Here is a 17,736-nt window from a genome sequence, read left to right on the forward strand (position 1 = left end):
CCTTTTGGAAAATGTTTCAAAATGGTAAACAAGTCCTCCTTTTTACTTGGCTGCTCTATCATAATGTCCCAATGCAATACATCTGACTTACACAGAAAAAGACAACTTAAGTTTTTTAATTTATTAAGGAAAAGTCCAACATAAACCAAGGTGTTATTTCATAGCTGGAAATTGGATTTACATCTGGCAAAAATAATTATCTGATCAAATAAATGTCTTGTGTAAAGTCAAAACCTAAAACTGAAAAAGAAAGACATCGATTCTTAAACTGTTTATTAGAAAGATGTAGACAGTAAAAAACAAAAACATTTTCACTGTAATTGAATAGTACTTGCTTCTTACATTTTCAACAGTGCAAATATGATTTGGTCATTACTTATTTTAGTTCCAACAATGTCCAAAAACCAGGAGGGAGTATGGGTTTAAAAAAAAAACTGTAGGAGAGCAACAAACCACATAATTCTGAGGCTTAACCAAACTTTAACAGCTGCAAAACACTTTAACTCGCCTCTTATCAGATATATGTGAAAGCTAGGTGACAGAATAAGAGAGGAGCTTTTAATGAATTCAACCAATTAATGGAAACCAATCTGTTGTTGCAGTAGGTGACAACTGGAGAAAAGCAAGTCATCCTGTGATGGTTTTAGATTGATCCAGGTTTACAGACACTTCATAAGTGAAAGGGGGACATGTAAGCTGCAAGATCAAGCTACAGAAACAGGCTTCCTGGATAACTAAATTACAGCACATGGAAGTCTTTAGAGGACCCAATCAGTCAATGCATCTAATTCTTAAATCATGAGATACACTACACTAGGTGGACTATCTTTAAAATCACAACATCACCTACAGGGGGTCCAATCATTTTCAAGCAACTCATTTGAAAAACGGCAACTTTTAACATGTATTGCTCCGTTAGGTACAACTAGACAGTTTTTCCCCAACAAATAAAATGTGTGCTTAGTTGTAATATTTAACATTAAAACAAGATACCCCAAAACAGGTGCAGTACAGCAAATGGACATGGAGATAGCTGCTCTGTACAATACCATGCAAATCAACCTTAGGTAGACCGACTGGTCAAAGAGTTTGGAGCGGAGGCTATGGATTTAAATATGGCTACTGACTCATATGTACAGTTGGTTGTCACTGTCTTCAGTTTCAAGATATACATTTGTTAAGATTTCTCCCTCATCCTCCGTTCTTCCATCTTCTTTACAACACCTTACTCCAAGTCCGGCATTTCTGAAAGTGAAAAATAGGCATCACTGAATCCATGCAAAGAAAATTATTGCTCTGGTTGCGCTCTGTAGAAATATACATGAATACTTACTCTCATCGTCACTATCTGCAGAGTCATCCTACAGTTTAAAGACAAACGAAAACGGAAAGTTTGGGTTAAAGAGATAAACTTCACCGTTAACTTAAGCAAACAACACAGTGAAAGGGGTTGATGCCGTGCAGTCAGATTTACTAAACAAAAATTTTTATAAAAGAAACAAATACTTCTAGTTTTGTCACTAGTAGCTTTTTAGGAGAAAAGATGGTTAAATCATGTCGGTAAGTGTCCATCTTCATTCATGTAAAGCTCAGTGTTTCTCTTCTTTATGTTTCCAGATGGCAGACTATGTCCTCAATCTTGCTACCACTCCCTTAAATAAGCATTTTTTTTATTCCAGTCATGCAAATTATTGGTTCAAATGTCATCTTTAGGATTGGTGCTTTGGTAGGTACACGTAAGATTATGAAAGGAAAATGTTGTCCGTAAGTATTTTTTAGAAATCTAGATTTTTATTTGAAAATAAGAAAAAGGAAATAATGTCTGAAAATCTTACTGTTACTGGACTTGAAGAAATAGTACAAGAAATATTCAAACTTTCAGATTGCAAAGATTTATTGAGTTTTGATAAGCAAGTTTATTTTAGTTCACTAAAAACTGAAAACCTAATAAAGCACGAAAAGTAAAAAAAAATTCATAAAGTCTTACATCATCTGCACCATCTGCATCAACATCTAGATTATCCAGGTCATCCTCTCCTCCCATGTTGCGCATCATCTGCAACAATAAAGTCAATATTACATTCATTATTTAATTTTTGTTCAAACAAGCTAATGTGACCAACTTAAAAGCTAAGTTGATATAGTCATAACACCAGAAACAGTGTTTCTGGTGCGAATGCTTGCGAGATGATAAGAATATACCCTGAGTGTACTGCAAGTAAGGGTCAACACCAACGACATAAGATAGCCAAAAACGCAGCCATGATGAAAATGCATTTATTTAATAACGTGTTTGTATTATTCTTGTATTTACTAGATTTACAATAACTGTATGCAAGTGTCATCAAAATTGAGGTGTTTAATATAAGACTGTGAATGAGTTTTATTATTCAAACTGAATTGCTTAAAAAACAAATAAATCAACTTATTGGGACTAATTCCTATAAAGGCACCCACAAGCCTCAATGAAGGAATTTTCTTTTATGTTCCAACTCAATAGTAGTAATCTCAAAGCACTTACATTTGAGAATTGATCAAAGTTGCCCAACTCCTCGTCTGAATCGTCTTCCCAGTCCTTCCAGTTGTTGAAGTCGACACTCAGCCAAGACACCTGTGAACAAAGACGACCAGGATTATTATCTTTGCCATATGCCTGTTTAAAAAGATACATATAAATATATAAGTAATAAAATTTATGTTTCTTTTATTCAACATCTCAAACCAATCTTATCCTCAGGCAGGGATTGTTTTTTCATAGTAACTGCTGTAATGGTATTGTGAATTTCAGGTTGCTAACTGTACATAAATTTCAGCAAGTTGAAATTCACCAGTGCTCAAGTTTTTCCATAAGACTGAACCTGCTTTAGTCATGCATACTTAACTAACCTTAGCCTTCTCTTTTGTTAGTCTTGGCCACGCCTTTCCCGGTTGTGCTTTTCGTAGATAGCACAAGACCGAACGATCTGTGCGGTTATGTTTTGATTCCTGCAACAAGAGAATCAGAGAGACAGGGGGGAAAAAAAACTTTTCGTGAACCTTTTCAGCGCTGTGTCTATTTATTGAATGAAGCTGTAACTTACATTTTCATCGATAGCTTCAAAAAGATCTATTTGGTTCTCCAATTTAACATTATCAGTTCCAGTAACACAGCTGTGGGAGAAATTTGCAAGAATAAAGTGTTAAATTTTATCTGCATGGATTTAACAATAATATTGTAATACACTCAACTATTTGGACACATACCTGAATCCACACTTTGTTTTATCAAAGTTAACTTTAACATCTTTGCTGTCGGCCACACAGAACTCTATAAAAACAGAATCCCTCCTGTCGTACCACTTAGCAGTTGCTGGAAGCCTGAAAGAATAAGAATACACATAGAGAAGGTTAAGACTTCTTATAGCTATTCAATGGGAAGCAAAAAACACTGAATTGACTCATACCGTTAAATAATCGGCTAAATACCTAAATAAAAATTGATTTTTAACAACTTACACCATTTTCAATTAAAGCGTCAAACAGCATATGCTTTACCTGCTTTATTCTATTGCACATAGTGTTGCAACGCCTTAATTTTCTTTGATTTCAAAACCACGACTTCTACGAAAGAACCTGCAGAACATTTCTCTTGAGTGTTATAGTCCAGAGGAAAAAAAACCCTAAGGAAATTGGCAACCTGCAGGCCCAAAAAAATGAAATAAAACTGGAAATTAGCATCAGCCAGGAAAAGCTTAGTCAGGGTATCTGCCATTTCAGATTAAACCAATCAAGGTAAGTGCCATAAATCAAGTTTTGGTTAATTATGGTTCACAGATTTGATTACAAAACCAGATTTCATTCTATTAAAGGGCTGGCCATCATTTTTATTAGGACTAAATAGTCACATCAGTGGTTTTTCTGCATCTAAATCACATTTCTTACAAAAGAAATTCTTACTGAGCTACAGCTGGGAGAAAACCAAAATATATGCTAATGTGCAACTGTAATGACAAATTCTCAATTGGGAAATGTTTAACAACACAGTCATTATTTTTTAAATCTACAGCTTTTTAATCGCACAGCAGAGGTAACTACAGATTACCTGTATCAACACACACCAAATGTTTTTGCTACCGATGTCTCTAAGAACAGATGGCCTTCAACAAGACCTTGTGTCAGGTTGCCACAGAGCCTCAAGTTACATACTCTTCTCTGACAAAAGTAAAGCATTTTTCTATACTAAAGCATGACAAGTCAAATTAAGATAAGTCATCCTCAATTGTTTTTATTAAATTAATAATTCATGAAGTTATTGACTACTATGGAAAGACTGGTGTTTCGACAAACAGGAAATGTTTACATATGACAGCAGAATTGGCATTACTCTGACCCATCTGATCAGACTGATTGTTTTTGTCGTTGTGGTTCATGCTTCTGAATGGTTAGGCGATTTTTAAAAAGTGCATTGAAAGGAAGGGACACCCTGAGTATAGGAGAGTTTTTTTTTGTACACATGTTGAAATATTCAAGTTATCTGGGCTGTGATGGGTGTTTGAACCTCAATATGGCCGAGATGTCCCTATGCAATTATGAATACTTTTCAGGGCATAAAATTAACTTCTCTACTTGTATCCCTTTAAACAATTACATGCATTCCCACTGTTGTAGGGTAGGCAGTCTGAACATCTTTTTAATGAACCACTCTGACTGGTGAATTTTTTTTTTATTTATATTTTGAGTTGACATTGGAATGATGTTGAAAGAATCACTGGGACTCAAACACCGTCATGTACTGTAACTCCACTCAAAATGAGCTAAAGAATGATCTGATACCTTTGATCAAATATGCACATACCAGTCCATCCTGTTGCTCAACATAAACCAGTTCTATCTGTTTTATCTGTACCAAAGGTAACGGAAATCCATGTGTTAATTCACATGGGGCCCATCTGTTTTATTCTGAATGCAAGTAAACGCGTAATAACAAGAAATTGTTTTAAAATATACAAGTCAAAAACACCAGAGCTATTAGCTGCCTGGTGTGATGTCATCAGAAGCACGTGCACATGGACGCTTGTTTTTAAGAGGGATAATTTCTTTTTTTCCCCTTTTCCCAGTAAAAATTGAAAAGGAAAATTATACAACAAGTAATTTGATAGGAGGCAAACCATTTCTAAAGAGAGTTTGGTTAATTACAAAGCTAAGTTTAGCTAGTAGCTTTAAGTTTCTGAGTATCTAACTGCTCTCTCTTAAAAATAAAGTAGCAATTAAATGCTTGGATTTAGTGTTAAAATCCATCAGATTTTCTGTTCAGCGGGAACATCCTGACTACTTCCACTGCCCAGGTGCTAATCTAATGACAGAGCCTTCCAGAAGTCTCAATGAGCACAGCTAGCTATGCTAACAAGGCTACTGTCCTCACTGAAACCATGCGGTGCCCCCGAAGAACCCGCAAAAATAGCCAACTTCCCGGTTTAACGGCGGGCTTACCGGATATTACTGTAACCGGACACTGCTAGCTTTTCACATGTCAGGTTAAAGTCAAGTTAACGTCAACAAGCTCTCACTACATATAAGCAAGGCCAAACCTCCCGCCTTTGCAAAAGCATGTTATGAGGGCAGCGACACCAAAGCTACCGCACTTTCCACACGCTGCCTCCTCCCGTCCACTCTCCACAACTTACATTTCTCGGCGTGAAGTGGGCTCCTTTTCAGAAGATAAACCAGCCTTAGAAGAAAAATGATAATGCTTGTTTTCTTTTCTTTTTTTAAGAAAAGAAACCGCCGCTCACACACGACCCGGGCAGACGCCGCTAGCTTGTGGGCTACACACCGGATTTTCTTACGTACGCTGGAATGAGAATAGCAGAACTGACGCAGTCGGAAGGGAAGGAGATGTTTCTAGAGCTTTCAGCCGCGAGAGATGTGAGAGGCGGGGCGTTTCACGGCAAAACCTCCTGCAAGTCATGCCCGCTTGGCTTTCAGTGAAATACAGTTTGATCAATTATTTACGGACAGGAAAAAATAAGTGTGCACAAAACCAAGTAATATAATTTAAAACAGCACTTGATTTCCATTTGGGATTACAAAAGTATTTGATTTTGAATGATCTTTTCTATTAATTTAAAGTAGCTTGTTTAATATTGACCAGAACAAAACTATCACACATGTATAACGACGTGCATTGCAGATAGAGGGAGACAAAAAAAACACCAGGGCACTGACGTTAATCAAGGAATGTTTAAGAAAAACGAAACTTTGCGAGAAAAAACCCCCTACATTTTCTGGATTTTTAAAAATTTATTTCTGAGCTCTAAACGTCTACATTTTGCAAGAACAAATAAAATTGAGGAAAATGTTTAAGAAATTCTAAAGAAAAACTTCTAAAATCGACTGAGTTCGTAAAGTCAAACATTTTCGACTTTTTATATTACATTGATCTGAAAACTTCTGAGTTTTTGGAGCTCATAAAATCTTAACATTTTTAATATTTATTTTTTTTTGAAACTCAGAAATATCTGTATTTTTTTTCTTTGGACATTTGGAGCTCAGACATTTCCAAGTGTTTTCTGAAAACATTTCTGAGATTATTCTCAATATGCCTGAGATTTGGCGGAAATGAACAGACTTTGTCCATCTATAATTGCCCTAATGTTACTCACATGTGGTCTAAAGACAAAGCGTAAAAATGTAAGATTTGATGAAAACATAAGAGGTTTTTTGGAGACATTTTTACATGTGCCAAAGTATAGATCAACACAAGGTAGAACATAAATGCCTGGCCAGTTGTTAGATTTTTCATAAAGGGTCAATAACTTTGGCTGAAAATGATAACGTGGATATAAGAACCAAATAAAAAGATTTTAGTTATTTTTTCATGGACTATATTTCCACAGGGAAATGTCAAAAAGTACCATCAATACTCTTCAGATCTATTTTACCGTTGGAAATGGTGAAATGTTTTTTTTGTTGTTATAACTTTCCATATCAGCATCCAAAGAAAATGTACCCACCCACTTTTTGATGTTTTTTTTTCTAGATTTTTAAAGATTGAAAATAGAAATAAAGATGGTGTCGTTATGTAGTGCAACTCCACTCAAAATTAGCTAAAGAATGATCTGATAAAATGGCATCTCCTTTAATTAATAATGAAAAGTCTAGAAAACAGTCCTGCAACATTTGCGGCTTTAAGTTAGTTTTATGAAATGAAAGCTTAATGTTTTAGATTATGTAACATAATTTCAGAAAAGAAGAAAAAAAAATAGTCCAACACATAAAAAAATATTTCAGTTCTCTAGAGTTTAATTTCTATCAGGTCATTACCTGATATTAGGCCTACTAGGCTTTCAATTTGACAAACCAAGACAGTCTTGTTGTCTTTGTAAGCCTCTGATAGATTAATAAAACTCCTATGGATCATAAGATGAATAAAATATTGGGAAGAGAATTGTAGACCTCTTTATATCTCTTCCTGGGTAAAACTTTGTTTTGAATATCTAATAGAGAAGTAAACATTTAATAGCTAGACCTGTTATAAATTTGAATATTCAAATATTTTCTTATCCCAAGTTCCCTTAGCAAATAGTTAAATTCTGTTTTGATTACCTTCTTAATAGTCAATTATAATGTATAAATAAATTAGTGAATAGCTCCAATAAAATGACATCTTGATTGCTGTCAGTGTCCCTGATTACCTTGTGGTTACCTTGTTGTACCAGTTGAGTGGGAGGCAGAGGAGACCATCAGCTTTAATTTCTCACTTTTGGGATCTTCCATGTCTAAAAGCTGGTGTGGGTAAAGCACAGACTGTCAGGTATAGCATTAAGACATGTGATGGGAACTTCACAATCCTGCCTTTATTATGTAATTTTAAATTATGCATGAGCGTAAATACAAGGTGAAATGTGAGTACACCAAGTTTTAATTCTATTATTTTACATATCAGGACACTAAACTCAGTTTGTCTTTATGGTGTAAATAAATAAGCCAAATACAGACAGAGGTGAATAAAACAGCAAAGGACATGATATTCTCCTCATCTGGAGGATGGTATAATGTTACAGCTGCAACTCTTCCTGCTCATCACTCTGAAAAATTGACTTTTAAAGCCTTTATTATGACTACTTTGGATTTCATCATTATACAAGGACAAATACTTCACCAGTGGAAAAAAACAAAAGTACTGCAAGTCTTTTTTAAACATTCAATCAGGTGAAATTCCCCTCGTTTCCCCAAGAGACCCAATAAATGCCAGATTTTAATTTCATCAAGCCACAACTTTATTTCCATCTCGGTATAAATTGTATAAATGAGCTCAGATTTAATCAGCAACCTTTCTTCAACTCTTTGTTGACAGGATCTCGTTACATCGTCAACTCCTGCAAAGCAACCAAAAAACACCAGGTCAGTACGAGCTCAAAACACTGTTGAACAGAGCTTCTAAGAGTTTCTCTCCTCAGGACAGAAATCTTAGCTTCAGTAGACTCAGAAGAACGAAAGTCACTGTCTTAAATCATCACAGAAGAGTCATATTAAATCAATTTTCACAAATAAAAGTTTTGAATTCTCACCATAATAGCGTTGACAATGTCGTTGTTGTTGTTTTTCAGGGCGCGTACAGCCTTTGCCCGTGACACGTTGGCTTGTGACATGACGAGTTCGATGTCCTTCACCTCGACTCCGGTCTCATCAACCTACATATCAAATTATAGAAATGTTACGTTTTTCCCTCCCGTATTTTCTTTGCCACAAAGCAGCATTAATTTATCACTGGGGAATAATGACATTTTACCTCTTCCTCTTCGCTTTCCTCCTGTACTGTGGGTGTCTGTGTGTTGTCCTGGATCTTTGCTGTAGCTTCTCCCTGTACCTTGAACTTTTCTGCTGCAGCCAGCTGGGCTTGCTGAGAAAGATCTTCAATCTGTGGCACAGTTGAAATGAGAAAAAAATATGATTGTTACATGAGTAGGCTTCAATAGATTCACTATCAATATGACGCCGTTAGAGGCATTTATAAATAGCAGGGCTGCTGTCATTCGTCAACATAATCAATGATTTCTATGATGGAAGTGTCAGTATTGATATTTTTAGTCAATCTTTTTGAGAGCATTCTTATTTGCCCAATTTCTTCTCCTCCGTGTTTGTTTTATTCTCCTGTGAAACAAACATGACATATGAAGCAATGAGCAAAGCTGTAATAGTCAGAAGTAAGAAAGCAGGTGCTGCTGTCAGGTTCTGTGAACTGCATGCCAGGCATGATGGAGTAGCTTATAAAGAGATCTGAAATACTTGATTTACTTTTTATTTTATAGATGGAAAATGCATACTGAACTTAAAAAAGTTGTCTGTTACATTATCACTTGAAAAAATGTTAATGGAAATGTTTACACATTTCTTCACATGTAGACTCAGTGTAGCCGATTAAATCAATTTTAATTAATGATGTCCAAATAAATAATTTGAACCCAATAAAAACTACATGTCGACAGTGAGTTTCAGTCTCCATTAATACATATCAAGTTGCTGCTTTGATACAACCATATAAGTAAGGCCTACATGAAATGTTACATACTTTGGCTTTTCTATTGGTAAATCAAGAGGGTTTTTCTTTGGAAACAAAATTGGTCTAGGTTAATAAAAAATAGTGGTTATTATAAAGTGGTTTGATTCTTGTTGAAGACACTGATGCTGGACAGTTACCTTAGCTTCACCGAAGACGATGTATGTATCTGACGCAGGGCTCTTGTAGACGTCTGGTTTGGTGATGACGAACAAGATGTTCTTTGATTTGCGAATGGTGACCCTGGTAACCCCTGTTACCTGCCTGAGTCCAAGCTTTGACATCGCCTGAAATCATGTGGAATAGTGTTACGAATGTGGCAGAAATCCAGAAAAAGCTGTCTGCGTTTGTACAACAAAGAGAGTACAGTCATTACCTTTCGTGCCTTCTTTTCACTTCGGCTCTGTTTGGCTTTGCTTACAGGCTCTTCGTCTATTTCAGCAGCTGCTGCAAGCTATAAGAAATAGAAATTTTATGGATTAGGGCAGCATAAAAATTAAGAAGAAATTAATACATTTTTAAAATGAAAAAACATCTTCTCAGAACATAGAAGTGGCTTCATTAAGCTCAGAAGAACGAAAGTCACTATGTTAATCATCTTTGAAGAGTAAAAATCATGCTATCATGGCAGAATGTTGAATTTAAACTGTGGTCAATACAAATAAAAATATGCAGGACTGAACTTTAATCCTTACCTGAGCTTGTTGCGTCTGTGTCTGTGCAGAGTCCTGTTCTTCCAGCTCAGGAACTGAGTCATCACTGTCCGACTCTGTGCCAGATCCTACAGAAACCAACAATACATTTATTTATTTATAGGGTACACCTCCAAACTGTTTCAGAAGGTGTAAAAATAATAATAAAATAAATAAATAAATCTATAAAAAATAGCAAACATTGTCATTGAAGTTTACTACAAAGGAGCCACAGATGAATAGATTCTGCACCATACAATCTGAACATTTTAGTTAAGAGCCAAACCCATGTTTAATGCGCCAACAGGTAATCTCTGTACCCAATACGTCAACACCAACAAAAGGCCAAAACAAACACAATGAACACAATTCTAAACTGCCAAAACTGCCAACAAAAATAAAACTGCTGACACTGTCAACCCAAGTCAATGTAAACTTCCCACACTAGATATTTGTGAAGGTGAATGACCTTATCTAAAAATCTTAGAAGTTTGCAGAACATGGGGCTGGGAAACAGACAGCACAAAAATGATAGAAAGAACAGATACCATTGTCATCCTTGATCATAGACTCCATCTTGGCTGGGGTTTCAGCAGGTTTAGATGATATGACATGATTAGAGGGAGCAGTGCTGATTTTCTCAGCTTCAGGCTTGACAGGTGCAGGTTTTGCAACTGCCTCGGCAAAAGTAAGTTTACGTGGGGCTGGAGGCGGAGGAATAGGCTCAACTGGAGCAGGTTTTGAGGGAACTTCAGTAGTTTGCTTGGCTTGTTTAGGTTCTTCATCAGCCTTCGGTTTTGCTGTTTTAGGTGCTTCAGGAGCAGTTGGTTTGGCTTGTTTGGGTGCCTCGACTGGTTTGGCCAGCTTGGTTTGACCTGCACCATCAGGAGCTGTTGCTTTCACCAATGGAGAAGTCTCAGCTGTTTTAGGGGTGTCTGCAGCCACCTGCTTAGCCTGCTTGATTGCCTCGGGGGCCGCCTGCTTGGTTGCCTCGGGGGCCGCCTGCTTGGTTGCCTCGGGGGCCGCCTGCTTGGTTGCCTCGGGGGCCGCCTGCTTGGTTGCCTCGGGGGCCGCCTGCTTGGTTGCCTCGGGGGCCGCCTGCTTGATTGCCTCGGGGGCCGCCTGCTTGGTTGCCTCGGGGGCCGCCTGCTTGGTTGCCTTTGGGGCCACCTGCTTAGCCTGCTTGGGTGCCTCAGGGGCCGCCTGCTTAGCCTGCTTGGGTGCCTCAGGGGCCGCCTGATTAGCCTGCTTGGGTGCCTCAGGGGCCGCCTGATTAGCCTGCTTGGGTGCCTCAGGGGCCGCCTGATTAGCCTGCTTGGGTGCCTCGGGGGCTGCCTGCTTAGCTTGCTTGGGTGCCTCGGGGGCTGCCTGCTTAGCTTGCTTGGGTGCCTCGGGGGCCGCCTGCTTAGCTTGCTTGGGTGCCTCGGGGGCTGCCTGCTTAGCTTGCTTAGGTGCCTCGGGGGCCACCTGCTTGGGTGCCGCCTGCTTGCGTGCCTCAGGGGCCACCTGCTTGGATGCGTCGGGGGCCACCTGCTTAGGTGCCTCGGGGGCCCCCTGCTTGGGTGCCGCCTGCTTGCGTGCCTCAGGGGCCACCTGCTTGGATGCGTCGGGGACCGCCTGCTTGGGTGCCGTCTGCTTGCGTGCCTCGGGGGCTGCCTGCTTGGGTGCCTCGGGGACCGCCTGCTTGGGTGCCTCGGGGGTCGCCTGCTTGGGTGCTGCCTGCTTGGGTGCCTCGTGGGTCACCTGCTTGAGTGCCTCGGGGGCCGCCTGCTTAGCCTGTTTGGGTGCCTGCTTGGGTGCCTCAGCAGCCGCCTGCTTGGCTTGTTTGGGTGCCTCGGAGGTCGCCTGCTTAAGTGCCTCGGGGGCCGCCTGCTTAGGTGCCTCAGAAGCCGCCTGCTTGGCTTGTTTGGGGTGCCTCGGGGGTCGCCTGCTTAGGTGCCTCGGGGGCCGCCTGCTTAGGTGCCTCGGGGGCCGCCTGCTTAGCCTGTTTGGGTGCCTCAGCAGCCGCCTGCTTGGCTTGTTTGGGTGCCTCGGGGGCCGCCTGCTTAGGTGCCTCGGGGGCCGCCTGCTTAGGTGCCTCGGGGGCCGCCTGCTTAGCCTGTTTGGGTGCCTGCTTAGCCTGTTTGGGTGCCTCAGCAGCCGCCTGCTTGGCTTGTTTGGGTGCCTCGGTGGCCGCCTGCTTGGCCACTTCTGGGGCTGGTGTAGGTGCCTCGGTGGAGCTGGCTTTGGCCTTCTTGGGTGCCTCAGTTGGTTTGACCAGTTTAGGAGTCTCAAAATCTGCTTTAGGTGCCTCAGCAGCTATTGGTTTGGCTTTTTTGATGGCCTCACCAGCGTTTTCCTTCGAGTCAACCGACTGAGCCTTATTAACTACCACAGCACCCTTTTCGGGTGCTTGCTTGGTAACCTCAAGAGGGGTTGACATTATGCCAGCATTTGGCTTGGTAACTTTAGGAGGCGAGGCCCCAATGTCCTCAACTTGTTTAGGACCTGTGATAGAGATAAATTTTGTCTCAACTGCTGCCTTCACAGCATCTGCAGCAGGTTTGTCTTGGCCAGGCTTGCCAGCAGCAGATTTAGCCATGGAATCTGTAGAAGGCTTAGTGACCTCCTGAGTTACAGTTTTCACTGGGGTTGCTGCCTTAGGAGCTTCGACAAGCAAAGGTTTGGGTTCAGCACTCATCTTGGCTTTACTGACATCTGGAGGAGCAGAAGTAGCCCCTTTAGGTCTAGGTTCAGAAGGAGACATAGAAGGCTTTGCGCTGTCTTTGGCAACAGGAGGTGCCGGGACTTGCATTTTACCAAGCTTCTCAGGTGGGATAAGTGGAGGAAGCTCATCATCGACCATAAGCACTACGGGTTTTGCAGAAGCAACTTTATCACCAGATTTTGGGGGGCTTGTAGCAAAAGTATCCGAGAATGAAATTGGTGCTGCAACAGCAGGCTTTTGGGTGACTTTAAATGCAGGGGGTGGCTGAGATTTTGTCTCAACTGGGAAAGCTTTAGCTTCAGTAGTCATAGATTTCTTCAAGTCAGGTTCCTCTGATTTTCCCTTTCCATCTGGGACTTTGTGATCTACCTGGACAGGAGCAGGCTCAAATGCCTCTCCTTTCTTAGCCTTTCCTTGTTTTCCTGCCTTAACCACTTTTGGGGCAGAACGATTGGCAGGGGAGCTACTGGCCGAAGAAGCCAAGGGGGATGCTAAAGGTGATGCCAAAGGTGACACCACGGGTGACCGGGGAGTAGAGCATGGAGTAGATTTAGGTGAAGTGGGTGAGGAGGAAGAGGCAGACATAGAGGAACGTTTTCTTCTGCCAGGTACAGCCTTTGGGGCAGAAGAACCCTGCCCACCCTTGGCATCTTTGCCTTTGGCCTTTGCGGGGCCAGAAGCTACCTGAGGTTGCTGGGTGGAAGCTGGCGCAGGAGGCGGAGCTGAACAGGAAAGAGATTTTTTTAAAATTGTATCCCAATAGTTCAAGATGTGGGCATGCGGGTTGAACATTCACAAACCAAAAAGCACTCTCGGGCTTAAATTAGAAAAAAACAAAACCTCAACACATATTCCATAACTTTAATACTAGCCAGCACCACAAAACAAACTGCATATTTCCACACAGAAACCGTGTCTGTATTACATTTGAAAATAGTTTGAGGAAAAAAATTTGCATAATTAATAGAAGTCCCATAAAATAATAAAATTCCACTCAAAGGCTTGAATCTAAAAGTACTCATAAGGACTTTGAAATATCAAATAAATTACTGTAATGGTGTAATTGTTTTTACAATTCCACTTCATTACATTCTTTACTAAATTAAAAGAAGCAAAAAAGTAAATGAAATGCCATTATTATGCCTGCCACTGTACTTTTGGGATGTACAAATCAAGCATCAGAATCTACAATAAAACTCTGAATATCAGGGTTAATTTCTGCTATGGTCTAATGACTTGTGATACTGACAAACCTTCTTAAAACCTCAATGAGTTCCCTGATAAAAGATCTGAGACTCATCAGTTTCTGCTGCTTCTGGTCTGTCTTTTTAATGAGACCTCAATGAGACAGACAATTAAACCAATTCATACAATTATTGTTGGATGAAAAATTCTACATCTACAAAGAATAAGAACTCACTTGCGTCACTCAGAGCTGATTTAACTCCTTGTAAATATTTTTGTTGACTTAATAGAGGAAGTAAGCTAATGATACATTTCCTCTATTAAAGTAACACCAATGCTCTTTTTTTTTTGGGGGGGGGGGCGAAATGACGCATTTTATTATTGTAAAAATAAAGTTTTGCTCTTTTTAATGCAATGAAAAGTTTATTTCCAAACTCAATAAATGATAATAAATTTAATATGTCATATTTGAGAATTTACTTATACCAAACACATATCCCTGGTGAAATAAGTATTTAACTAGGGATTAATACTTATCAATCCCTGGTTAATAAGTATTAACCACATAGTGACGTTTTAAAGTTACTATGTCTCCTGTTAATTGTTTTGCAGTTAAGTTAAAAACGTGATTGGTCCTATTATGAATCTATATCAACAAAAACTAACAATGAAGGCAGCCAATGATAAGTGTTGTGCAAAAGAATCATCTCAAACTGCATGTAAAAAAAAAAAAAGATGGAAAAAAGGGACATGGGTTTGGTTTACATGGAGGATAAACCAACCTGAGGGATGATGGATGGCTTCATATTTATCAGTCCCCTTCGTCTGAAAAGACTTTGGTGTGTTTATGTCACAAATATCATTCTGAAGGACAACATCGGGATACATTTGATCCTCATCAGCTTGACCATCAAGTGAGGTCTTGGGTGAAGCAATTGTCCCATCTTCATGTCCAGGACCAACATCTTCTCCAAAAGCCTTTGCATCATCAGAAACTGGTTCGATATCTTGTGTGGATAATTTTTCAACCGCAACAAAGCAATCACTTTGTTGGCCTTCAGCAGTAACCACATGTGGCCCCAAGGAAGCCAAAGGGGCCTCATAAGGATGACCACATTCCTCATGAGCTGCCGGACCAGCTGAAGCCTCTGTTGAGACAGCAGCCAGCCCTTGCTCTGAGACAGCTATGGCCTGAAAGATGCTCACTTCTTGATTTACAGCTATACAGTTGGCTTGATCACAGAAAGCATGAGTATGTGTTTCTTCTGCCAGCCCTACTTCCTGACCGGACACAGCTGTTACTGGAGGATTTTTACTCATTGTGGGAGGAAGAGGAGTGTTCAAAACTCCAGGAGCTGATGAAGGAAGAGCAACAGAGATGACAGGAGGTACAAGTCCTCACAGAAACAAATAAAGGGAAAATGTGTTCCACAAATGAAAAGATGTGAATAAAAAACAAACTTGTTTGGCTTTGGAAAAACTAAAGGGTGAAGAAATGACTTTGATGAACAGTGATGGTGTCCCAAACTCCATGCAGTGTTTAAATGTGACAGCAGTGAAGACATGTTTTATTTTTATGAAGTTTAAAAAAAAACTAACAAATACCACACTTATTACTGTGATAAATTCTATAGAGTCACTATTAAATACATTTCATCTTACAGTAAGACCCGTTATTTCTTATTTCTTACCACTTGTCTTCCAGTGGCAATATTCCACATGTAGTTAATATAAATGTTTTGGAAGCAGACAACCACTAAATAGAAGAGTTGCTCTCCAACCTTGATAAATGATTAAAAAAATATTCTGTAAAGGTCAAAACAGAGTCGCATAGAAGACACATCCTTAAATTAAGAGTTGTAGTAACCTCACACTGCTTAACAAATTTTTAATAATTCTTAGACTAAAAACAAACTGATTTTTGATTAGAAAGTTGCTGGCTTAAAATGATCTTAAAAAAGACTAAACAATAGCTCTTTTTAGGAGCTCAACTTCTTTGAGTCCTATTTATTTTGTACTCTTGGTTACCTTTCAGACCTTTAAGGGGAATTTTATTTCATCCCGAGTTCGTTAGTGCCTTTAGACTGTATTGTAGGTATACCTGCTATGTATTGTGGGAAAGGTGTGGCAGCGTCTTCATAAAGTCTGCATAAATGAGTATGTTTTTTTTAAACATTTAAAGATACTTTCATATTATATATAAAAGTATTGCAGTTGTAATATCACACGTACGTCTGTTTCCGTTCTCATTTATTATTATGTGATATTTTTAAGTAATTAGTTTCAACAGGAGATAGCGAGAAACACAATTGTTTTCTCATGCGTCTTGCAGATATTGACAATAAAGAAAACTTCGATTTAAAAAAAAAAGCCTATTCTAAACGACATTTTAAAGTCACAGTTTTAACTAATCAAAATGCATATGCAACCTAAATCTGCCAAAGCATCAAATCCACACACCATATTGTTTTAACAAGCAGCAGTGTTACAACAACGTACCTCAATGTTAGTCATTCTGTGCAGAAACACAAACACCACTCAACATGCATTGTGTGCCAAATCCAGTTAGCCAGTCCTTGTAATCACACTCTATTGTGGGTTTGAGTGAATGCAAGAGGGGTCCTGGATTACGCTTTACTCCGAATCCTAAAACGGACACATACTATCACCAATCTCAGATCACATGAATGCTGTCAGCTATTATATCAACACCTTATCCTGCAGAGTCCACTCCCGAAACCGAGCCAAAACACAATTCTCGATTGAAATCACATCCACGCAGTAGCTACTCGCTGACAGATGTAAAACCTCTTTAAGATCCAACACCCCACTTTGCAAAAATGCAGAATAGCAGCGTGCAAAACTGAGAAGTCAAGCTGTACAAACCAGTCTCCGCTTGAGGCTGCTGCATCTCCTGCTCGGTGACTGGGACCGTTTCTGTTGCTTCGCCAGGCATGGTCGCTGAAAGGGAACATAAAAACACAGGCTTTAAATTGTTTTTCAGCGATCTGAAACCAAATACTGTCTCTGTCGACACATAAAAATCTAAACACAGAACTGCGTAGAACGGCTGGACAGGTAACAGAGACCAAACTTTAGCTTTGCGAGCCGTTTGTGATGCATGAAGCAACACTAGCTACAGCTAATTGCCTGTTAGCCTCAAACGAAAGAAGATAGCTGCTAATAACTGTACATTGACATTTTCCCTCCCGTTAGTCATGTTTATAGCAATCCAGGTGGTTGTCATTGATATGAAAATTCATATCTCGGGATAAACAGGTAACTGCGGCCCTGACAAACTGCTGGCAGTGTGTTTTACATCATGCTCCCCCATTTTGAGCCGGTAATCAGCGCTAACGGAGACAGATTCTCGTTAAACCCAGAGCTCTTATAGAGTAATACTTGTCACGGCCTAATGGTCAAACTTTAATCAAACAGACCAAATCTACTGCAAAGACGGAAATGAGTGAAAAACAAGGGGATGGAGACGGATTGTTAGCGGAGAACTCACCGACTCAGGACGCTATTTCCAAGATGGCTGTGAGAGAGAACGCCTGACCTCAGATTCAATGTAATATCCGGTGGAGAAACTGCTTCTGCATCCGGGTCAGCTA

General features: G+C 39.8%; 3 protein-coding genes and 2 non-coding genes across 6 annotated transcripts in view; 1 reads left to right on the forward strand and 4 right to left on the reverse strand.

Moving 5' to 3' along the window:
- Window positions 1-17,736, forward strand: part of LOC129370352 (rho-related GTP-binding protein Rho6-like) — a 40,543-nt gene that overhangs the window by 2,147 nt on the left and 20,660 nt on the right. The gene's annotated exons all lie outside the window — the stretch shown is intronic.
- On the reverse strand, window positions 257-5,852 carry ptges3b (prostaglandin E synthase 3b (cytosolic)). The gene is made up of 8 exons (XM_055046297.1): window positions 5,664-5,852; window positions 3,244-3,357; window positions 3,081-3,150; window positions 2,887-2,985; window positions 2,522-2,611; window positions 1,988-2,056; window positions 1,334-1,361; window positions 257-1,245 (listed from the first exon to the last, which is right to left on the reverse strand). Coding segments are annotated over exons 1-8 (492 nt in total). The 5' UTR covers window positions 5,666-5,852; the 3' UTR covers window positions 257-1,225.
- Window positions 7,816-17,717, reverse strand: naca (nascent polypeptide associated complex subunit alpha). Of its 2 annotated transcripts, XM_055046290.1 has the most exons (10): window positions 17,634-17,717; window positions 17,009-17,083; window positions 12,146-13,659; window positions 10,779-11,985; window positions 10,234-10,319; window positions 9,915-9,992; window positions 9,679-9,825; window positions 8,771-8,899; window positions 8,550-8,672; window positions 7,816-8,357 (listed from the first exon to the last, which is right to left on the reverse strand). In XM_055046290.1, exons 2-10 carry the CDS (start codon window positions 17,076-17,078, stop codon window positions 8,343-8,345), a joined length of 3,369 nt encoding a protein of 1,122 aa, XP_054902265.1. In that variant the 5' UTR covers window positions 17,079-17,083; window positions 17,634-17,717; the 3' UTR covers window positions 7,816-8,342. The 2 variants fall into 2 exon arrangements, with proteins under 2 accessions (XP_054902265.1, XP_054902266.1); XM_055046291.1 differs by lacking the exons at window positions 10,779-11,985; window positions 12,146-13,659.
- Window positions 8,430-8,504, reverse strand: LOC129370463 (small nucleolar RNA SNORD59). Its single transcript, XR_008607059.1, has one exon. It is a non-coding gene; the product is annotated as a small nucleolar RNA SNORD59 (small nucleolar RNA).
- On the reverse strand, window positions 10,073-10,145 carry LOC129370462 (small nucleolar RNA SNORD59). Its single transcript, XR_008607058.1, has one exon. It is a non-coding gene; the product is annotated as a small nucleolar RNA SNORD59 (small nucleolar RNA).

Source organism: Poeciliopsis prolifica, unplaced genomic scaffold, assembly GCF_027474105.1.
Source record: "Poeciliopsis prolifica strain line A6 unplaced genomic scaffold, Auburn_PproV2 SCAFFOLD023, whole genome shotgun sequence".
Lineage (NCBI taxonomy): Eukaryota > Metazoa > Chordata > Actinopteri > Cyprinodontiformes > Poeciliidae > Poeciliopsis > Poeciliopsis prolifica.